Genomic DNA, 25111 nt, shown 5'->3' on the forward strand with positions numbered 1-25111 from the left:
ACAACTCTCTCTCTCTCTTTCTCTCTCTCTCTCTCTCTCTCTCACACACACACACACACACACACACACACACACACACACACACATACATACAGACATCTCAGGACAATCAGGCTACAACACCATGATACAATGGCCACATGTGTGTGAGTTGTGGCTGTGTGAATGTGGGTGTGTTTTCTATTGTAGGAGCAACATATTGTCCAAAAATCTGTAATATTTTAGCAATCTTTTTCATTGTGTCTGTGTGCAACTCAATGCCTTCTCTTTGTGGTGAGTAGCAATCTATCCTTCCCTCGCGAAGGGTCAGCAACCCACTTCTAATCATATTAATCCTATGAATAAACAACAGTACTTACATGTTGACATACGTCATCCTTTTCATTCCTCCCATGCAGGTTTCACATTCAAGGCAAACATATCTGTTCACAAGTAGATTTTTTACTGCAATACACCACTATTCTCACCCCAGTCTTCATCGTATGTAAGTATCCCATCAGCCTAGTTCAAAATCAGATTTCCTGGGCCATCACATTCAATCCTGATAGTGCTGATCCCTCCAAAAACAACTCAGGAGTACACCTCATGTCACTCAGTCCTATGCTGGTCTTGAATGTATTAATCAGCTATTTTGACATTGCTATAACTTTCTAATATCAAGGTCCATTCTGTGTGACATTTTGCTCATCACAACTAGAACAGATTTTCGTTGCCTTCTGGCCCCCTACCTCACACGCCGCCCCCACCCCCCATGTCTGCAATATCCTGGTCAGACCCTATGCTCCTTCTGCACCCATTTCCCAACTCTATAGTTCCTCCCCTGTGACTGCCCCAATGTAAGACTTGCCTGACGCACCCTCCTATTACCACCTATGCCAGATCTGTAGCCGGCAAAACATGTACTATCAAATGGAGAACCACCTGTGAAACAATGCATGTCGTGTACCGGGTGTTATGTAAACACTATTCATCCTTCTATATTGGTATATCTATCACCAAGCTATCAGTTTGGATGAATAGGCATAGATAGAGGGTGTATGCTGGCAACACACAATATCTTGTTCCACAGTATGTTTTAGAACATGATAGTCATGACTTTGGTTCCTGTTTCACCACACGTGCCACCTGGATTCTCTGTCCTGACACCAGTATCTCAGAACTCTGCAGATGGGTACTGGTGTTACAACACATGGTTGATTCTCACCACCTGCTTGCCCCAAATCTATGCTAATTTTTGTAGCCTCAGCATTCCTATCAGTAACTATTCATTTTCTTCATTCCCTTTCATTTTCCTATACATTTTATTTTCCGAACTATCTATTCTCCACATCCTCCCTTCACCACCCCATCCACTCCTATTTGACTACCATCTTTCACTCTTATGACTCTTGCACGATGTTTTATCAGTAATCTCTATCTTCCTTATTACTCTCTCTTCCGCCTTTAAGTTCTCAGGTTTCCAAATTTCATTTGGTGCAGGGATCAATAATCAGTCTTTCCTTCTCATCTCATCCAGTAAGGCTCCCCTGACCCATGTTCTGGGAGACTTTTCTGCAACTCTCCCCATTTCCTCAACCTCACCAGTCCTTTTCCCTCGTCTCTCTTCCTTCCTCTTCAATTCTTCTGCCAGAAGAAAGAGCCACTGGCTCCAAAAGCTTGCACATTTCTCTATCTTTCACATGCATTTTCTCCTGCTGCTGCTTGGCAAGTAAATTTTTTTAGCCAATTTTGTCATATTTTAATACATTAATTATTTTCACTGAGAGATAATCTTCTGTGATTCATGTGTGTTACATTCAATGGAAAGCATTCAGGTAACACATGAGGTAAAGATACTTCTATGCTTCCTTATGACTGTTGCAATTATATGCTCTGGATCCCTAATATATGGGAAAGAAAATTTACAACAATCTAAAAGACAAGAAAATTCAGAGGAAAAGCTGCATGATACTTTACTATAGCAGTTCCACTACTCAATTTAAGAAGGATGTCTTCCATTATAAGTCTTATTTTATCTGTAAACCCAAGTATTCATTCTCACTAAATAAATTAACCAATTTTAAAACACATATAAATCTCATTAACTGTAATAACACACATTAATTATACTGCACATTTTGACATGTTTTCTGAACCACCATTGAAGTAAGATTAAATGTATAATATGTAAATAAATCACATTTCATAATAAAAAAACTACCTTCCATTTAATTATAATGAGATTTGTATGGAAGTAACTATAGAATGAAAGATTTTACATGCTTTCTAGCATAAAAAGCACTCAGTGATGGACAATAAATTAATAAAAGTGTGAAACATGTATGATAAATTAAAATGTAGCTGCTTTCAGTCATTCTACATCAAAATTACCTCCTCACTCTCTGCTCTCATGCAGTCCCACAGTGGCTCAATCCATTCTCCACATAAAATTCTAAATATCATCATAAAAGAATGGAAGAAATCTGTGAAGTTCCATCTGAAATTAAGAGAAATTTAAAACATTTTCACAATGATTTTTTACTGGAAAAGTTATGAAAAATACACTTCCCCATATTAATCAGAAAGATTAATACAACAATCAATTATACATGTGAAATTCTTATGGATACTTATTAATATTTTTCTTGTTGTGACTATTTTATTTTGTCAATGGACAGACATTGCAAATAATCACAGAAAATAGCTGATAAATAAGCAATGGATTTCTGATTACTAAATAAAAATACTTTCACATTGTTATGCAGTAGGAGAGTGGGTTTGGAAAGTTAGCAGGAAAAAACCGGCAGATACAAGCTCTGAGTCAGGCAGTGAAAACATAGCCTGTGGGTATTTCATTCTGGCACAAGCTTTAATCTGTCATGAAATTTTGACACTTGTTTAGAGTAAATGACTGCAGCAGTTAATTGCAATAAGATTTGAAGATAAGTGATATGCAGATGCTAGATTTATTCTTTATCCAAGAAAGTGGACATGAACCAAAGCAAGTGTGTTACCTGAAGTAAATTCTGCAACTGACTGATCCTGTTGAACTATGAATTTCGAGTGACAAGGTTTCAAGATATGCTTTACTCATCATGTATATGAAAACATTGGCATAAATCTGCCATTTTACTATATATTGTTCATTTTAACAACTGATAAACATCAAAGGAGTGCTACATATGTAGGCATGCCAAGGTCCACAAGATGCATTATAGTTGTGTATATTTTTACTTGTGACAAACCTGTTTGTAAATTTATTTTTGATAAACCTCTGTGAAATGTGCGATATATATTCCATTAAAATGTTAACGTGGAATGAGTAATGAATGCACAACCAAAAATTGTTTTGAATATATGAAGATGACAATCTTACATGTTGAAAACTGTTAATAAAAAATCATTTCTTTAAAAAACACTGTTCATGCTTAAAGGTATCAGTTTTATTAAGTGTTTTGACACTTTTTTGTGAATGGTAATTTTAATAAACAACCATAATGTAATGAAACACCAGGAGAGGTTGGTTTGAGTTATTAAGTAGACTTCATGAACTTCCTTTGTTTCACTGCATATTCCAGCCACGTAAGATCAATAATTAAGTTTAAGTGGATGTTTTCAGCTTTGGAACAGGCACATTGCAATTTTTACTCTTGAATAGATTTTAGGCGATAAAAATTTACTTCTAGGGATGGTCAGTTCATCCAATGGCAGTTGATACTAGAAACAATATGCTTCAAACCTGGGCAGTTATTCGAAAGGATTCTTGATGAAATTCAAAGAAAATGCACACCAGTTTTTAAATGGGATTAGTCAAAGTTCTGTACAAGAAAATTGGTATTAGAAATATTTGTAGATGATACATACCATACTAGACCAAATAGGTGCACTTTGGAATGCTTGAAAGCCCAATTATGGGTAACCAGGAGGATCTACAGCTTTTCTAAAGCAAAATTTGATCTAAGTTTCCATCTTAAATACACAGAAAAAAACTATATCTTATTACACACTATATATGTACAGTTAATTTAATATTGAATAACTGATTCAATATTTGGGAAAAGGCAACACAATTGCTCTATAGTTTTTAACAGCAGTATTGCTCATACTGCATTAGAAAAAAGAAGCACATTAAATTTTGTTATGAGTCATAGGTGACTATAGTTTGATTATAATGACTTGACACTTCACATGTCAGAGCTGTCTCCCTCCAATCAGAGCAATCAGCATCATGCCCAAACTGTTCGCCACAACCAAACAGTCTATTCACTTCCAGTTCCTTGTCTGGCTTCTTTTCTTGATATGTTGGATCCCATGTTGGATTGTGAGTCATATGTCTGATACTTTTGTTTCACATTTCATCAGACATGTCAAAAAAAACACACACACACCCACACACACAAATGATGACAATGAAATATGCACATTTCACACACAGCACTATCCAAACTTTACGGATTCCTTTCACAGAGGACATAATTCAGTGTCAAATATTCAATTATTATCATCACAGAGATTGACCTATAGTCAATAAGCTTCAAACAACATTGAATGAGGTCAAACTTTTTGAAGACCCAATTCAGCGTTGCCACTGGTCCTATAGAGGAATAACTATAATGTCATAACAAGAAGTGCTGCTGTAGTGCAGTGGTTAAGTTACAGTCCTGATGTGCAGAAGGTTGTGGATTCGAATTTTTTTCATGTGAAATAATTTTTTATTTGTAAATGTTTATCAAAATGACTCTTATTATTACTATTATCATTATCATTCTCATCATCATCATCATCATCATCACCATCATTATCAATTATCTGGTTTAAATGTTTTTTATATTTTAAATCTTTTGTTCCATCATTTTTATCATCATACTGACTTTTTTATTTGCTCTTGTTTTTTCTTCCTATCATTCTTTTTCCATTTGGAATCAACCTGCATTGCCTTGAGTGGCAACCAGGACTGCTCATCGATTGAGATTGTGTCAGCTTGTGTAGCCAGTCAGAGGTAAATGACAAAAGTGGATGTTACAGTTCGCTTTTAATGCTGAAAATGAAATTTTTCTGTCTTTAGTTTGCTGGTAGAGGTCAGCTTTGATCACCGTGAATGAAACGAGTGTCATTAATAGTTCTGCTGCAAGTTTTTAACTGATGTTTTCTCAGATACATTGCACATCACAATGTTGTGCTTAGGTTATGACAAGAGTCTAAATTCAGGACTACAAAATGTGTTGTCTGCCACTGTTCAGTCCCTGGTCACTGAGAATCAGCTGCAAACAGAGCGTCTTCCATTCCAACTATATCTAACAGCACCCACTACCAACACTGCTCTGTGTTACGAGAATGGCACTTCAACACTTGTGAAGTGACTCGCCATGCTTTCGTGTTGCCTTTAACCAAGTGGCAGATGGTATGACAACATTGTTACAGCCAGTGACAAATGTCAATGGTAAAGTAATTTTAGCAGGACTATAGGGGTGACTATCTGAAGCAACAATAATGTAAAAAGCAAATTAATCAAGAAATGGGAAAGAAAATGTCAGATGCAGTTCAATTTAAGAATTATGAGAGTGTTCAGCTGATCTTTGAAGATAAACACTTAAGATAACCCCAACCGGTACAATCTCAATAATACTAATCAGTACCAGTAAGTTCTGACTGAAGAGGCACAAGATTTAAAGGAGAATTAGATATCTAATTACAGGGCTGTTGTGTGCACATGGATGTTTAGTAAGCACGAGACAATTAAAGAAAGCTCAATAATTTCTACAAAGAGACACTACAAGATAGTAGGAGAGAGATGAAGAGGAGTGAAAAAAATGTAGAGAAAGAGAGGAGGGAGGTGAGAGAAGAAAGAGGGAATAAAAATAGAAAAAACCATCTAGTTCATTGTGAACAAAACCAATTGTAAAAGATTTTACTTAGAAACAGTCTTAACCACATATGATAATTTATTTTTACAACAATTACTATAATATTGCATGCATTCATGACTGTTTGTAATTAAAATTTTGTTATAGTGCTTTCAACTGCTGCTGTTTCCACGAACAATATTTCAAAGCATTTTAAAACCAACAATATTAATTTTGCATGTTTGCAAGCTTCCATATCCTTTTAACAATCTGTATCCAGTTCTTCTGTTCATCTTTATCACTTTTAAATCTCTCTCTCTCTCTCTCTCTCTCCCTCTCTCTCACACACACACACACACACACACACACACACACACACACACACACACACACACACACACAGATATATATCTAAAAACACAGATGATGTGACTTACCGAACGAAAGTGCTGGCAGGTCGATAGACACACAAACAAACACAAACATACACATGAAATTCAAGCTTTCGCAACAAACTGTTGCCTCATCAGGAAAGAGGGAAGGAGAGGGAAAGACGAAAGGATGTGGGTTTTAAGGGAGAGGGTAAGGAGTCATTCCAATCCCGGGAGCGGAAGGACCTACCTTGTGTGTGTGTGTGCGTGTGTGTGTGTGTGTGTGTGTGTGTGTGTGTGTGTGTGTGTGTGTGTGTGATTATTTCCTTTAATTTCAGAATGTTAAATAATCATAATAATTCATTCCTTAAATTAAATGTTTTGTGTAGTACAACATTATGGAATATTAAATATACTTAATTAATAATTTAATGCATGTAGCTCACCTTGGCACAGGATCTGGATGAAATCTCTCCTTTGTATAGTCTTTGGCAAAAAGTTGCATACCAATAACAGCAAAAATGTATATTACAATCACTAACACAAATGTTAAGTTTCCTAGAGCACCAATGGTTGATATAATAATGCTCAGTAGCACCTTCATAGTCGTCCATGACTGTGCAAGTTTTAGTACCCGTAACTGAAACAAATGTAAATACACCTATGAGAAATGTGCATATTTTTCGCAGAAAACAATATCTGATTTTAATGCACAATATCTTACAGCTGTATAATTTTATGTCTTTCAGTAGTAATATTATTTAGACTGGGCAGTCACTGAAAGTGGAGGAAATGTCTCAGGTGACACTACATACGAGGGGCATTTGAAAAGTCCATGCAAAGTCCTAGAGGTGCCACCACTGGCATGTATCGAGGTCATGATTAGTTAGTAGCATCTTTGGAAAGAACATACACCAAGATTCAGCTATATTTCTCCATTTCTTTGTGTTTGGCATTCGTGTGAATCAACGAAGTCGAGTGATTGTCAAAAAATGAATGAAAAAGAATTTTGTGTGGTGATTAAACATTACTTTATGAAAGGCAAAACGCCTAAGGAGATTAAAGAGAAGCTTGATAAACATTACGGTGACTCTGCTCCTTCAATTAGAATGGTTTATAAGTGGTTTCAAAATTTTCGGAGTGCCATATGTGCACAAGTGATGCTGAACGTTCTGGATGCCCTGTGGAGGTTACGACTCCAGAAATCATTGATAAAATCCATGATATGGTGACAGATGACAGAAGAGTTACGATGCGTGAGATTGCTAGTGCTGTGGACATCTCGAATGAACAGGTACATAATATTTTGCATAAACATTTGGACATGAGAAAGCTACCCACAAGATGGGTTCCACGATTGTTCACACTTGACCAAAAACGGAATCATGTGAAGTGTTGCAAGGATGGTTTGCAGCTGTTCAGGAAGAATCCGCAGGACTTTAAGTGTCATTTCATCACTGTGGATACATTACTATACTCCTGAGACCAAAGAACAATCTGAACAATGGGTTACCAAGGGAGAATCTGCACCAAAAAAGGCGAAGACCATTCCTTTGGCCGAAAGGTTATTGCGACTGTCTTTTGGGATTCACAAGGGATAATCCTCATCGAATATCTGGAAAAGGGTAAAACTATTACAGGTGCATATTATACATCATTACTGAAAACCAAGCTGCAAGAAAAACACCGGCGATTGGATAGCAAAAAAGTCCTTTTCCATCATGATAATGCACCAGCACACACCTCAGCAGGTGTGGTCGCAAAATTATTGGAAATAGAATTCCAACTTGTTTCACATCCCCCCTATTCTCCAGACTTGAATAAAATCTATGTCCCGCCAGCCATTTCTTCAAATTGGGGAATAAATAGTAGTCCGAGGGAGCCAATTACGGCAACTAATAGCTATTTTGCAGACTTGGGCAATTCCTATTATCGGGAAGGGATCAACAAATAGATTTGGACGAAGTGTATAAGTCTAAAAGGAGACTATGTCGAAAAATAAAAAAGGTTTACCCCAAACACGTAAGTAGTTTTTATTTTTGCATGGACTTTTAAACACCCCTCGTATAGTGGATCCACTTTGAAAATTTTTTGAACTGCCAGTTCCTGGTTCCTAAATATATTTTAAAGAAAGACACAAAACAGTCTAATTTAATCCACGTTACAAAAATGTACATACATTATAAATGAGGAAGGGTCTGTATATTTGTGCCCTAGATAATATTCTATAATCAACCATAAGAATAACCAAAAAGGAGGAGTACAGGATAACTTTTTACAAAATGTGTTTGAATGTGAACTAATACACTGTTGAGTTGATTGATTTTGGTATTTTAGCAGATGTCTATATGATTCATATTGACAAGATTTGTAATGGGTGAGAAATGTACCATTTAACTCAAGAAAAGACAGTTCAGCATTGGTATGGTTCCCAACCAACCTCATTTTTCCAACATAGTCTCTATGTTTAACAAATTTTCCTGGCGTCCTTAAAGACTGTTTGGAGGCAGTGAAATGTCCCAAATGTCTGACATTTGTAACATAAATTTCATTTTTTAAATAATGTTATTGCAATCATCTGATCTCCTGGAATGCTTTCTTTTGGAATGCTGGACAGATTTCTATTGAGTACTTCAGTTACTGCATGAATTAAAAGAAAACTTTCAAGCTTTGTCAAGCCTCAAGCTCAATAACTAATACTAATTTCCTCAATGGCACAAAATTTTGATGTCCCATTACCAGTGTCACTAATTGGATTCTGGAATTCTGTTGTGGCAGCAGTATTGTTGTTTGTGTGCAGTATTTTGTATGTTAAACAATGGAAAATGATGAGTCGCAGATAGGCACAACAAAAAGACTGTCAGAAAGTGAGCTTTCAGCAAACAAGGCATGCATCAGAAATAGACAAGACACTCACGCAAACACAACTCACACACATATAATCACAGTCTCTGGCTGCTGAGGCCAGACTGCAAGCAGCAGCACATGATGGGAGAAGCAACTGGGTGGCGAGGAGGGGGGGGGGGGGGGGAATAGCAGAGTAGGGGTGGTGGATGAAAAAATGCTGCTTGTGAGAGCGTAGATGGACAATGTGGGCAGGGTGGGGCAGCTAGGTGCAGTTAGGAGGTTAGACAGAGGCCGGGAGGGGGAGGGGGGCAGGGAGTTGTGGGTGGTAGTGGAAAATGAGAGATGTAAAAAGACTGAGTGTACTGGTGGAATCGAGGGTTGTGTAGTGTGGAATAGGAATGGGGAAGGGGTTAGATGGGTGAATGGGTAAGGACAATAACTACCAAAGGCTGAGACCAGGATGTTTACAGGCACATAGGATATACTGCAGAGAGAGTTACCACCTGTGCAGTTCAAAAAAGCTGGTATTGGTGGGAAGGAACCAGGTAGCCCAGGCTGTCAAGCACTCATTGAAATGAATAACGTTGTTTTGTCGATGGCCATTCAAGCGGACGGATAGCTTGTTGGCTGTCATGTCACATAGAATGCAGCACAGTGGTTGCAGCTTAGCTTGTAGATCACATGACTGGTTTCACAGACAGCCCTGCCTTTGATGGTTGTGAGCGGACTGGAGAAGGTGGCGATGGCGGTGGTGATGGAGGTGGGAGGATATATCAGACGGGTCATGCATCTAGGTCTGTTACAGGAATACGAACCATGAAGCAAGGGGTTGGGACCAGGGGTTGTGTAGGGATGGATGAGGATATTGTGTAGGTTCGGTAGCTGGTAAAATACTACATTGGGAAGGTGGAAAGAATAGTTGATAGGACATGCCTCATTTCAGGGCACAACAAGAGGTAGTTGAAAGTCTGGTGGGGAATGAGATTCAGCTGCTCCAGTCTTGGGTGGTTCTAAGTCACGAGGGGAATGCTCCTCTGTGGCCAGATGGTGAGATTTGGGAGATGGTGGGTGAACGGAAAGACAAGACATGGGATACAACCTGTGATGACCTCAGTGAGACCCTAAGTATATTCTGAGAGGATCACTTGTCACTACAGATGCAACGAGCATGGGTGGCTAGGATGTATATAAGGGGCTTCTTGGTATGGAATGGGTAGCTGCTGTCCAAGTGGAGGTACTGCTGCTGGTTGGTAGGTTTGATATGAACAGAAGTACTGACGCAGCCATCTTTGAGGTGGAGGTCAACATTGAGGAAGGTGGCTTGTTGGGATACTGTCATGCCACATGTCACAGTCTAACACATAGTTGGTTCCAGTTCTTACACCTGCGATTTGATAAATGGTATCGTAATATTTCCTGTCTGCCACAGGGAAATGTAAGTGCAAATACACAGTGTGTTATTGCAAGACTTTCACCTCATAAATGGGAGGGTGAGAATGTTATCTGAACATTTTCTGGTGCAAAATTGAGTGTTGTAAATGTAAGATGTGTGTTGGAAATGGACGATGAACTGTCATTATAATTCAATATAGTCAGACATAAACTTGATGTTAAAAATATATCATAAACACTTAAAATTGATAACTTACTAGTAGAGAAACTGATTATAGATATGGGAAAAGAACAAGGTACGTAGCTACAACAGTACCACACTGCGAAATAGCACAAGTGTTTTAGGCTGACGAACTGTGTCCCTGGTACAATTAAAATGCAATTCAATCAAAAGTTCTCATGTACTCAAACTAAATGGTAATGAAAGTAATAGTGCCATTTGCTGTGTTATGACTAATCAATGATTTTGGAGAAGCAGTATTTATTTAAATGATTATTGAGTCCTCCTGTAACATGGATTTCAAGCTAGTTCCTTTACTTGTTATGTATACAGATAAAGCCATGTGTATGAATCTTCCCCAATGATACCCATTCAGCAAAGAGAATAGAAAAAGAAATACAAGTAAAAGCAACTGTGGATTTCAAACTAGTTCCTTTACTTGTTATGTATCCAGATAAAGCCATGTGTATGAATCTTCCCCAATGATACCTATTCAGCAGAGAGAATAGAAAAAGGAACACAAGCAAAAGTGAAAGCTTGCTCTTTCTCTGCTGGGTACATTGACACAGTTGCCCTTGAAGAAGGTATGACCCTAACGATCAGATTAGTATTTTGGAGTACATATTCTTAAGGTTTTTAAAAGAATCCAGTAGAAGCAGCGAAATGTAGGATTTTGTGAAATCCTGTTTTTCTGACATAACACACCAGTTCATGAGGGAGTGGGGAAGGGGGCAGGGAGGTGACAAGGCAGTAAACTAAAAAGCATTTGTGGAGGAGTTTTTGACCCAGACAGTTTTTTTCCCCAAAAGTGAAAGAAATCAATTACGGTGTGAAAGTACAACGTGAACCAAGTTTACATCACAATAATGATTTTTTTTTTTTTTTTTGGCAAAATTTGGGTGGTTTAATTCACACAAAGAAAAAGGACTTGTCAGGATAGCCGAGCACCTGCCTGCCAGCCTGGATGTGGTTTTTAGGTTTTTTCACATCCACATACATAAATACCAGACTGGTTCCCACATCCTGCCTCAGTTACACGATGTCTAACACTTTGAAAAATGATGTCACATTTGCCCATGAGGTTACACTAAATGCAAACAGATGCAGTACACTGATTTCTTCCCAGGTGGGAGGGGGATGACAGTAGCTTTAAAATGTCTTTGGGAATGGCAACCCCAAAGTAACACTACCCTATATAAGGGTATGGTTGGTTCTCCACAAAACTGGAGAAGCCCAACATTAGTCCTAAGCCCTGCACTGGCTAGGTAAGGGGCCCCAGAAAGGAAGGAAGGAATCTGCAAAAATAAGGACGTTACATCCTGACATTTTTATTTGAGAGATGGCTATATGATGGAGGTGGTGAATGACAGAACCAGGCACAAATACTTTTTAAATGTTTTATTTTAGTGCCACAACCTTTCCTATCTTCAGATGGCTAATATTTTTCATTACATAGATCTTTGATCAACACTACATCATCTGCTCCACACTGCACAAGAATATTTGAGTATTTAGTGGGGTGCAGATGACATGGTGTTAGTTAAAACATCTGTGTAATGAAAAATATTAGCCATCTGAAGAGGGACATGCTAGCCTGAAACCCACTATGGCAGTAAAGTAAAACATTTAAAAAGTATTTGTGGCTGGTTGTGTCATTCACCACAGAGTTCACAAGATCCAACATGGATAAAACAACATATGATGATAGCTTCCTTGGTGGGACATTTATTTCTACATTTTGCTTCATAAATGTAAATTTGTGTTTAATGTTTTTTTGTTTTATTTTGTTTGTTTTGTGAAACAACACTGATGAGATGTTATTGGATGATTAGAATACCATAATCTATACATGGACTAATTCTCCAATTCAGCAAGATCTTTAGAATAAACAATTAGAATGGGAACTGCCTTGGATTCTTTATCAGCAATATGTATTTGTTTACAAAGCATTCATAAGAAACCTCTCAGAGCGAGATATTTTGGAACTTTCACTTAGTTATTTGAGTACATACTTGAGTACAAGTGCTAGTGTACCCAACTCGACTGGGATAATGATGATATTATGAAAAAGATTGATTGGTACTTACCATTTGGAAATACTGAGTCACAGACAGGCAACACAAAAAGACTGTTAACAAGTAAGCTTTCACCCAAAAAACCTTCTGAATTTGCCTGTCTGCGACTAAACATTTCCACAGTATGGCGAGAAGCAATATTCCTGTTGATAATACTGTCATTATTTGAGCCTAGCTTTTCTATTGTTCAACTTGGCTGGGAATAATTTCTGAAACTGTATCAATAAGCTTTTGAAACAGCTGGGATTTGGGTTACTTTCCCAAATATTTCAATGTGGCCATTAAATATGGCAAGGCAAATAAAACAGTAATTAGAAAAACTTCTAATTATGGAAAAATGCCTACCTGATAAGTGGCAAGAGGGTCAAAAAAATGCTATCCCTCTCATCCTTTTTCTTAAACTTGGCATTCTTTCAATTGAGAATAGAAAGAAATGAGTTGGAAGAAATGAGACCATTGAAGTAGTTAAGTAGGAAATATTGGAAGCTATATTTACAATAAAAAATCAGATCTTTATGTAATATATGCTGTTGCTAATGGCAGAGACCTCCAATTGCATTATACAAATGTTCATTAAAGTTTCAAGAAATCCATACCAGCCTCAGACCTCTCAAGACCGACAGTCCATCTACCAGCTCAAAAGCAAGATCCAGTAAACTTGCTGTGACGATGATAAGATCAAAAATATTCCATCCACAAGCAAAAAATTCTTTGCTAAGTGCTAGCAGTTTAAGGAAGCATTCCAACGTAAAAATTGAAGTGAAGACCTGAAAAAAATCATACAAATGTAATTTCAGACACAGATTATTACCAAACATACCAGGCATATTAAATTCGAACAATGCCCAAAATTAACAAATAATTCAGACTTTTATAACCATGAAATGGCCAGTTACCCTGCTGGCTGATCGTTATTCAACTTTCCAAATTGACTTATATTATTTATCTTTGCTGAAGTTTAGATAGTATGTACAGGCAGCATTTTCATAAAGAACTCTATATCAATTATTATATGTTTTCATTAGATTCTGTCAGCAGGCTCATTAAATAAAAGCCCATTTGTTGCTAATCACATGCACCAGTGTAAGATGTGGACACACTATTCTAATACAGTAATTCTTTTCAGAAATTTGAACTGGTTCCTTAAACAGAAAGTTAGTAGAGCTACAAAAAACAAAAGTAACATTCCTCCTTCCTTCATCTTACGCACTAAAAATTGTGCTTTATGCTACTGAAAATAAATGCTATATATTTTAAATTATTAATTTTATGATTTTATAGATATATTTATCTCTCACTGTAAAGTTTGCTAATAAAATGCCTTGAAATGTATTGTTATACTTAAAAAATTAGTCAGATGACATTTAAACAAAGTGTGACACATTTATCTTTGTTATTAAATATCTGTCTTATTATTTCACAGATATTTACATGCATTTTTCTTTAACTTTTATCATCTCTTAAATCTTGTATGTCACCACATGCATCTATTACTTGCTAATTTCTGGACAACTGAGTCACTTCAGTGGACTGTTAATCACTGCTTAGATTTCGTAAATTTCTTATACTCCTACTTTCTTATCAAGTATCTTTCCTGGCTGTTCTGAGTTGCCATTCTTAGCAATTCATAATTCTGGATAACTCTACTCTCTCTATATTCCTAAGTAGTTCAAGCATATTACTACCAGTTAAACAGGCCATGGAGACATAATAACTTTATTACATCATAATAACTTTATTACATTTGTACTGATCCTGCTACTGTTATATCATTGAGGTAAATGCTTATTTCTTTGAAAGAACACAACAGCATCAGAAATTTGTGTATCTTAATATGTTTACATAACAACAAAAACAATCAATTACTGACAAAATTATTTAATTGTCTAGATAAAAAATCTACTCACTAAGCGGCAGCAGAACACACACATAAAAGACGATTGTAATTGGCAAGCTTTCGGAGCCAGTGGCTCCTTCTTCAGGGAAAAAGGTTGAAGGGGAAGGAAGAAGGGTGAAGGAAAAGGGCTGGAGAGGGCTAGGAAAAGGGGAAGATTTCAGGAAAGAACAGCACGTCAGGGGAGACTTGCCGTATGGGATGAGAAGTAAAGGCTGATTGTTGGGGACTGCATCGGGCGAGATTTGAAAACCTGAGATCTTAAAGGTGGAAGAAAGGATAATATGCAGACAGAGATTACTGCTTAAACGTCATGCATGAGTTAATAGGAGTGAAAAGCTAAGTGCATTCTACGTAACAGAGGTGAGGGTGGGGCGGTGAAGAATAGACAGGAAAGACAATGAAAGACGTAGAAAACTAAAATGGAGCGAAGCAAGGAGTAGTTACTACTTCCTTCCCCTTCAACCTTTTTGCCTGAAGAAGGAGCCCCTGGCTCTGAAGGCTCGCCAATTATGACCGTCTTTTATGTGTGTGTTCTGCCACTGCTTGGTGAGTAGATTTTTTAATATGTTTACAATGTCACAACATATAAATCATCACAGGTAAATACACAGCCAATGCACATAGTAAATATTTGCACTGAGATAACTTCAGGAAATGTCATCACATTACCATTAGACTAATTAAGCAAGCCTCCTGGTCCAATGCAGTTCTCAATGTAATCTAATATTCTCTCCTATATGCATAATATTTACACACAGCAATTCTCCCATAATAATAGCAACACTACCTAATAAAAAGACCTCTGCCTGTGTTCCTTTGCCACGGTGCTATTCCCATGGTGAGAAAACCTCTGCACATACAAGTTTAGGGTATGGTAGGGTACACAGGACAACTGAGAATTAGAATTGAGCCAAAAGGTGTGCTTGTATAACCTAATACTAGAGTGATGATTAAAGCAGAAAATCCAGTTTTCAGTCCTACATTAAACGTATATGGCATGTACACACATAAAAATAAGGTGTATTTATGCAGGCAGGAGAGCGGTGTGTTGAAAAAGTAGGGTGCGGATTATTTTTGCAATCCTAAAAATAACTGTATATTTTTGTATTAAAGAAATTTCAATGTTAGAACCCATTTCTTGTAGTTTGAGACAGAGCAACAATATTGCTATTGTTTAAGAAGTAACAGTGTAATTATATTTGATTGTTGATATCTTTTATGTTGAAAGGAAATCATCAAATCATGATGAAAATTTCAATCTTGCAGCATTATGCGAAGAACACATTAATAATAAAGCAGGGAAAAAGTACGGTTTGGACAACTTTAATTTGTGGCATTGGATCACATTGAAGACCAATCTCCAAACTTTGCACAAGACAAAGAGAAAGACGGCATACCTACCTCTTGACAAATAATAATTAATGGACTTAGAAACCGTGAAGATCTTAAACATAGCACACACAGAAATGTGTGAGATTGTAGGTTGATGCTGCAGGTTTATAGGTAGAAATGGTCTCTCTATCTGACGAAGTACTTCACTAGCACAGACTGCCATAAGATTTTTACCAAGAAACTTGTCAATCTCCAGATGCACATTATCCAAATGCAGAAATGGCCCTCTTAACTTCTACATGCAAGTACTCACATACAAATAAGGTGTATTTATGCACGTGAGAGACCAGTGTGTTGAAAAATTAAGGTTTGGCTTATTTTTGCAGCCCTGAAAATACCTATATATTTTTGTATTATAGAAACTTCAATATTAGAACTCATTCCTTAGTTGAAATAGAGCACCAGTATTGCTACTGGCAACACCAAACAGATGACCGTCTTTTGGGACTTGCTGAGCTATACAACAGTGGACTATAGAGGGGCAAAAAATTCCCCATTTGGACCAACTGTCACTGAAAAACAAAAAATTACCATGATGTAAACAGTTACTGCAGAGAGAAGAAATCTGCAACCTCCCCCCCCCCCCCACCCCCACCCCCTCTCCCACCATCCCCATGCCATTCTTGTTATTCTGAAACAGAAAACTCTGGCCAAGGAAAATTTCCCTATGGGTTTAACAATTCATTGCCAAGAATAAGGCTGGATGAGAACTAGGGTGGGATGTCTTTAAAGGTCACCTTACATCTGAGGTAAGGAATAAAGTTGCTGGATTTAACAAAGATCTAGTCTTCATAGCTGTAGGTGTGTGATGACACTGTAACAAGCCATTTAAGGTATGTCTCCAAAAATACTTTTTTGATTGGCTTTTAGAAGGGGAACATGCAATTGTTTCATCTGGCATGATTAAAAATCTCTCAGTCAGTCTTACAAGTGAATATATTCTCTCTACAGGGCACACAATATCACTACATTCTACTGCCAAGGGATTCAAGAAGTGCCATGTATCCAGTGCCCTGGATAATAGTGAGAACAAGATGCTTTGTCAGCAGAGTGATGAGAATACTCATTGTGATGAAACAAATACAGGTAGTGAAGATAACAGTGACATCAGTGAAGACTGTCATTAAAAGGCTGGCATTTTTGTGTAATTTATCTACATTACAACACAACAAAAAGTGATTAAGAGTGAATATATTCTGAAAAGTTTTTGTAAATTGATAATGTAACAAATTTTTCTCCTCTGAGTTTTTCCATTTTATTCTCTCAAAATTAAAGGTGCAACTTATATTTTGGCCAACATGGCAAGTCAAAATCTGAAATAAGACTTACCTATATTGCTATTTCTTTGAACCCCCTGTATGAAGCTATATTGTACCCCATAAAATATGTAACATACGAGCTAAATTTCAGGAGGCAATACTTTTATTACTGTAATTGGCACACATAAAAATACATGAAATTATCCTCGCTTTTGGAATTATTAATCCTTTCTTGGGGAGGGAGGGAGGAAGGAAGTAAAAGTTTCAAAAACTAGGATAATTTGTCAGCAGTACTAAAAATTTTGCATCCTGAAGGTAAGAACTGGTCTGCAATTCTGCCTCATTCTTTTATAGACTCCTCAAGTGAATTTGCTTTTGATACAGCATAAATTATCTGTTTCTGAGTTTTTCAAAATTTGTGTTCCTATTTTGACCTCATGAAAATAATTAAATGTGGTCTCTCTCCCATTCACAATTCCAACATACTGTTTGAACAGTATAGGGCAAACATACAAAAAAAAAAGTCTAATGGTTGGGGTGAGATATCAAACCTGTTTCCGCCCATATGTTAGGTTTATTAGATACAATCTGAAATGAAGAATAAAAAGAAACTGAGAGGAAGAGACATACAGAGAGAGAGACTGGCAGTCACAGGCAGAGCAAGAAAAGAACAAGAGCCAATAAAAACAGCACAAATTAAAGAAAATATTAGGGTTTCAATTTCTGCACACAAAATGCAGAACATCAGTGAAATTTTATTTCTTGTGCCTTGTTTGTATCATTTTTCCAAATTCTGTAAATCATGTAAGATGTATAATTTAGTTACAAAACCTGTTATTATTTGTACACACATTTTACTCATTTAAAAATAAAAAATGATGGAATATAGTAATTTTAAAACTGTTGGGTTAGATAAATTTCTTAGTGTTCATATCCATTTGACTGAGAAGTCGTCTTTAGAATCGTTTTTAATTGTTTAATTAATAGCCATATTGCTAAGGCAGGCTGACAGGCTGATGAATTATAAGTTAGTTAGCAACTTTGTTGGTACATTCAGGACCTTTAAATGGATGCTTTTTTTAATGTCTCTTACTTTATTGCCTATGTCCAGGGCCTGTCGAACAGACTCACTCATACCATGATGTTCCATAGCGAGGAACATGGTGTTCAGAACGATGCACAGAGTAATGAGAAGCTCAAACAGTGGATCCCGTACTACTTTGTACAGTCCACTCTGGAAGCGCAGCCACCCATCATAGTCTATACAACACTGAGTGCACTTATCACAGTTTCTGTCAGGCAGGTCATCTGAAAACCACACAGAATTAATTATTAAAGCAAGATTTGCCAGTGAGAATAACCTGTTTTTCCAGATCTGTTTATCTTATTTGCATTTTAAAGAATTAAAACTCATTTATGCTCACGTATACTTTAAATAACAAAATATTTGGGGTTTAGCTCAATATACAACATGTTTATCATAGAAAGTTAATGCTGCGAATATCTCAATAATATAAGGAAAAAAAAACTTTTTTTTACTTCTATTTGCTAGAGATAAAATGTTATCAAGAGGAATAGAATTTTTGACAAGTTCTCACAGCAACAAGACCTTCAGTCAGAAAATATTAGTTGAGGGATACTCTAATGAAATATTCCATCAGGGCTACAAAAACTAGTGATATAACTGAGCAGACACAATTAACAGAGTGTTGTACCAACATTAGCCTTTTATCAACTGAGGTATATTAAAAACAAATACAAAGAACTAATGAATAGTTATCACAAGAATTTTATTCCTCACACTGTGCTCTCATCTTTACACCATTCATCAAGAATGTCGAAAGAATAAGTGTGTATCAGATTCTCTGTTCTAAAATACAACACAGATGGTCCATAGCACTTTGGTCACGTTACTGGGTAGGCTAGAAGAGACATTCTTACAGTGAATTTCTGCCTGATTTTCCTACAGTTAATTTTTATATTGTCATTCCACTTTAGGCTACTCAAGGCGGTTACTCTCAGGTATTTGAAAGTTGTTACTGTTTCCAGGGATTCAACACAAATCACATAAAAGGACATTGATGGAACTCTTTGCTTACTTATCTGCAATATGTTACATTTATTCCATTCAGGGCCAATGGTCAGTCCTTGCTACAACAGTTAATCAGCTGCAGCTCTCCCTCCATTTTGCTTGTCTCCTGGGGTCACAATTTATCTATAGAAATCAGCATTGTTTAGGAACAGCCTCGCTGAACTTCCAATGTTATCCACTGCATCATTTACATATATTGTAAACAGTAACAATCCTATAACATGCAACCACGGTACTCCTAAAGTTACTTTTACATCTGCTGGTTTTGTCCCATTGAAAATGACATGATGAGTTCTATCTGATAGAAAGTTCTGAATCTAACCACACAAATGGTCCAGTCCTTGGCAAGCTCTTATTTTATTCATTAAATGACTGTGCTTTCTACAAGTCGAGAAACACGTCATCGACCTTGACACCATTATCTATGGCACTCTCATAGATAATCAGGGTGAACTTAGTTTCAGAAGAGCTCTGTTTCCAGAATCCATGTTGATTTTCAAAGAGGACATTTTAGTCTCAAGAAAGGTCATAGTGCATAATCACAAAAAAGTTATATAATTCTACAAGAGACTGATGTCAACAATATACCTATAATTATGTGCACCTGTTTTATGAGGCTTGTTTAAATCAGGAACGAGGTGAACTTCTTCTCAATCACCTGGTATGCTTCATTGTTCCAGCAACATACAGTAAACTTTAGCACAAAGGGGAGCAAGTTCTTTCACATAATCTCTGTAGAATCTCACAAGTATCTTATCAGATACAGATGTCATTCCACTGTTTGGTCATTTTAGTTTATTTCTTATCATAATATGTACAATTTCAGCTTTCATATGAGATTTGAAAGAAGGGACTGTATCACATTCTCCTGCAGTGAAACAATAACAGAAGACTGACTTAGTATTTCACCCTTCTCTCTGTCATCTTCTGTTTTGATGCTGGTATGGTGACAGAGCCTGAATGCACGATTTCAGTCCACTTACTTGTTTTACATTATGACCAAAACTTCTTAAGATTTTTGGTGAAAAAGACTGGAAAAATTCTTTTGAACTCATGGTGTCAGATGGTATGGGACATGTTGTCTATACTAATACCACTGAAAAATGGAAACACTAAAGAAATATAGACTTCCACTATTTAATACATTTATTTGCTGGTACACAATTTGTTTTCAGTAAATGTAGATCTTGCACCCAAACCTAATGATAACTCAGGCTCTGATGCAGACATTGACATGAACACATCACCATCACTGACACACTGAGCTAGGAGGTGCTCGCAAGATACTGTGCCTATCCTAGGAAGCACTCTCACAACATGTTAAGAGGAGCCATTAACTATGGTGTGTGGGCGATATATAGGGACAAGTGCCAGCTATGAAACTTCACATCAGCAAGGAGCTAGTGACATTGGGTGAATGAACTGAGGAAACCTGCCTTGCCTATGGACTTAGATATTATTGTATACACTGGGCTGCTACCTTGTGGCGTGGTTACCACTCTTACAGTTGTGTGCCACAGTTACACCACAGGCACTACTTCTAGTAACTCTAATCTGGGAGGTGGCAGACATCAACAGAACTCACCAGGCTGTTTTCAACCAAGCCTCACACAACTTTCCTCACATTGGGTGGCACCAGCCTTGCTGATGTGATACTCATATTGCAGTACAGACTGCTGCAACCATGAGCACCAGTTTGCTTCTGCAAAATCACGTGCACCATGAAATGCTGCAGAAGGGTATTCAGATCAACATTTGGCTACTCTGTAGCCAGTGCACACTCTGGCCTCAACCCCGGTCACACCTGCAGCCCATCAAATGGAATTATCTACACCCTCATCATGAGCACTTGCTGGACTTCCAACAGCTGCTCTCCGGAGCAATATTTCACTGGACTTTTGTCAGCTGCCTTCGAGTGCATTGCTGCACTGGATCTGCACCATAGATCCACTCAAGCTCAGCCCTTCATAGGACTTTTGTCTCAACCATCCATGAGCCTATGCCTCTCAGGATTCCTTCACTAATCATCGTTAGTACCCTATGGCTCAGCACTGACTACAGGTCTTCATGGACCTTGTCATTGTGAGCAATTGACTTTTCAGTTTGCAATCATGGATGCTGGCCCTCAGAAATGGTTATTCAGCTCTGTTTCGTAGTTAATAAACAAATAGTTACTATTGCTACTTACGCATTTCAATTGTTGCCTGTTGCACCCCTAAAGATATGTACCAGAACACTACATTGGAGGACGTAGCTATTGTGTACAATGACTTGGCTTTGGATAAATGGGTAACTATTTTGTTCTGTTTTGGGCTCTAGTGAACTTCTGACTCAGCATGGACAGATTATGAACTATTTCACTTATTGTATGTGACTGTGCCAAATAAATCAATGTGTTGGTCAATTTCAGCATCAAATACTTCCACAGAATTACATAGTTAACACAAATAGCACATTTGCCAAACTAATTGCACTAAAACCTATGTCCAAATGCTCTGCAATTTCTGTAAACCAGTTCTTTATCCTGTGCTAGCCTGTTTTTATTGCAAAGAAAATGTAGTTGGGCAAGAGTAAGGCTTTTCCTCATATCATCTGTACCATAGAACTTGCAGCACAACTTAAATTGGAATGTGTTAACTAGTCTCATGGTTTATATTTTTGAATGTTAGCAGGTGTTTGTATTAATAGAAAGCCCTTTCAGTGGTGCAATCCATGCTGCTATGTTATTCTTAAACCTTTATTTTTCTATTCTAATTCCAAGATAGTAAAGTTCATTCCACTCTTCAATATATTATTGTCAGAGTTTAATGATCAGCCATCCAGCAGATCCACCTGCCATGTACACCATTTCCTTAGAATTCTTTTTGTTTATGTGTACATTAAATCCATCAAACAGCATATTTTCTGTTTTGTTAAGCATTTAGCACATTTTTATATGTGAACAACAGTGCCCAGATTGAGACAGTCTTTTAGATCCTTTATTACCTCTTCAGTATACAAATTAAACATCAGTGGTGACAATGACCAAACCTGCCTTACATCTATACTGATTGCTGACTCTTGTACCATATTGCCAATTCTGCCTTTATCAGTCGGCTTCACATAAAGAGAATGGGTTAACCTGCTGTCACTGTAGTTGATACCACACTGCCTAAAATGAAAAACATATTCCATTCCATCGAATGTTCTCTCCAAAGCTATAAAAGCATTGTCTGTATATTTGTTTTTTGTACAGACTCGGTTATTATGAAAGATATTCAGGAAGTAAGGATTGACTAGTCGTGAAATGGAAACCACAACAAAAGTTCAATGAAACTTTGGTCGGATGTGTTGGGCAGTGTCTCTAGTATGCCCGTAGATAGCATCAAGTCACTCTTCTCAATTGTGAGTGCACAGCCAGCATGTAAATATGTCTAAATAACAGAGCAATGAGGATGGTCCTTCAGCACTTTGAATGGAAGTGTTTGATCACCCACCACGTAGTCCAGACTTGGTTCCCTCTGATTTTCATCTCTTCTCAAATGAAGACAACATTTGGACAAAGGCAGTTAGCTGCAGTCCAGTGTAGAAAATTGTAGGAAGCAACAGGAGGCTATCTTCTATGATGAGGGTATTGGAATGTCCGTACAACAGATGTCTTAGTTGGAGTGGCGTCTAAGTAGAGAATTAGCTGGAAGTTGTAGCTAACTGTCACAAATAAAACAGTTTTGATTTTCACTGTGGTTTCTGTTTCATGACAGATTGTTCCTTATTTTCCAAATAGCCCTCATAATAGCAGTACCAAAACTGTTTCTCAAGTGTCTATTTCTCCCAAACTTAAATTAGCCCTCTCAATTTATTTCAGTCTCCCCTCCCATTTTTCAGTAATGAACTTGTCAGTATTTCTGATACATGTGGTACTAGACTGACTGTGCAATAATTTTCACATCTACCTGCCTTGCATTCTTTGTATGCATCATTACATTCATTCCTGATTGCAACTAAATTTACTGAGTAACATAAATTTAATTCTGGCCTTAGGTCTGATGTTTGTTATGGTTCCATTGAAATTATATCTATACCTGAGCTTTTGTTCCTTCAGGCTTCATGGAAACCCTTTGAAATTCAAAGACAAGGTTTGGAGTCCACTTCTAGCTTTTTACACTGCATCTTATCGATAGTTATTACATCATTAAAAATGGTCTGAGTGAATGAGAAAGTATAATGTAAATAATAAAAACAAAAAGAATAATATTCTTATTTTATTATCCTTAAACTTATCATAAAATGATTACATTTAATTAGTAAAAAAAAAAAAAAAATTGGTAATATACATTAGTCACAAACTTTTAATTCATTCTACTGTGCTGAAAAAAATATGCATTACAATATGACAAATTCCAGTTTTTAGTTTGTTTTCATTTCACTTACCGAGAACCACAATGTGTGAGAGGTAATCCGGCGGAAGTGTATACAGGTGATTCCTTGGGCCATGGCCTGGGCTGACACCATTACATTTTATCACTCTAACTTCTTTTGGACTCAAAGAAATTGTCACAGGTTCGGCTCTCTGAAAATTATTCATATTAATGTAGGACAGTGAATAATACAAAACTACATAAAAATTGTAATGCAATTTTACAAAAGCTAAAAAGTGTAGTGTACACACTGTGCTTGGTAGAAAAAAAAAAAGAATTTCTTGTCTTCTTAGGAATCAACAAAATACTTTAGTGAGGTAAAGTATGTGCAAGCTGCCCCCCCCCCCTCCCCACGTACACAGTTAGAGGATTTGTGGATTAAAGTACACAATTATGGGACTACATCCACAAATGAAGCTGAACAGTAATTCATGTCAATGGTTGAAATTAAAGCATGATGAAACAGTGAAACTAGACATTTCTTTAAAAGTTTTCTTCTTCAGGAACTGGAAGAAAGAAGAAGAAATAATATGATTGGCACAAGACACAATAGGAAGAGCTACTTGGCTAAAGCTGTGCATCAATGACAATATATTTCTTTTTAACTGAAAATATTCATACCAAATACACACTTTCTACTTTCCACTATTCTCTTTGGCCTGTGCAGTAGAACCTCGATTAACTGTCAGTTTCAAGACCAAATGGTGGTCAGAAAGCTAAAAAGGTGGGATAATCAGAGGTAAGTGAAACAAGTCATTTACAGAGCTCAAAATGATGTAGTAAATCAGAATTAAGTAAAAAACATATGTTTCTAATAAAGAGAAAGAAAAACAGAAAACTTTTGACACCGAAAATCTATTTAAAAGTGTAATTTTTTTTCCTATTTCTCCAACCTTGACTTTGGCACACTGCTTGACACCGCTTCTTTCCTCACAATATGTCCATAGAAGTAGTGGTCGGCTATTGTTCCAAGGATCTGAGGACAATCTTGAATGCATTCTTAGCTGCAAAGTGGCTGATCTTTGGTCTTCTTCCTATTCTTCATCATCTGACTCTTCTTGCTCAACACTATATCTGTACTGTTGCAAAACCAGATCAATGATCTGATCATCTACTAGTTCTTCATTGGTGACAGCAGCAATGTCACCTTCTGCAAGCTATTCTTCTCCATCAGCAGGCTTGATATCATTCTGGAGAGCTTGAAAATTTGTGACTAAATCTGCAGTGTCTGACTCATTTGTTGCTGGAAGTTCATGCTCTTGGTTTAGGCTAGGACAATCCTTCCATGATTTTTGTAGAGTGATTTTCTTAAGTATCCCCAAGCTTGAGCGACTGTGTAAATTGTAT

The 25111-nt window shown here is 37.0% G+C and overlaps 1 protein-coding gene across 1 annotated transcript in view; it reads right to left on the bottom strand.

The window, feature by feature from the left end:
- LOC124798172 (sodium channel protein 60E-like) overlaps positions 1-25111 on the bottom strand; it is a 290757-nt gene that overhangs the window by 157311 nt on the left and 108335 nt on the right. Inside the window, exons 10-14 of the mRNA XM_047261456.1 lie at positions 23778-23916; positions 18369-18583; positions 13324-13494; positions 6640-6833; positions 2371-2476 (exon numbers count right to left, since the gene is read on the bottom strand). Coding sequence (XP_047117412.1) covers positions 2371-2476; positions 6640-6833; positions 13324-13494; positions 18369-18583; positions 23778-23916 — 825 coding nt within the window. The remainder of the gene's footprint in view (positions 1-2370; positions 2477-6639; positions 6834-13323; positions 13495-18368; positions 18584-23777; positions 23917-25111) is intronic.

This window comes from Schistocerca piceifrons, chromosome 5 (assembly GCF_021461385.2).
Source record: "Schistocerca piceifrons isolate TAMUIC-IGC-003096 chromosome 5, iqSchPice1.1, whole genome shotgun sequence".
NCBI lineage: Eukaryota > Metazoa > Arthropoda > Insecta > Orthoptera > Acrididae > Schistocerca > Schistocerca piceifrons.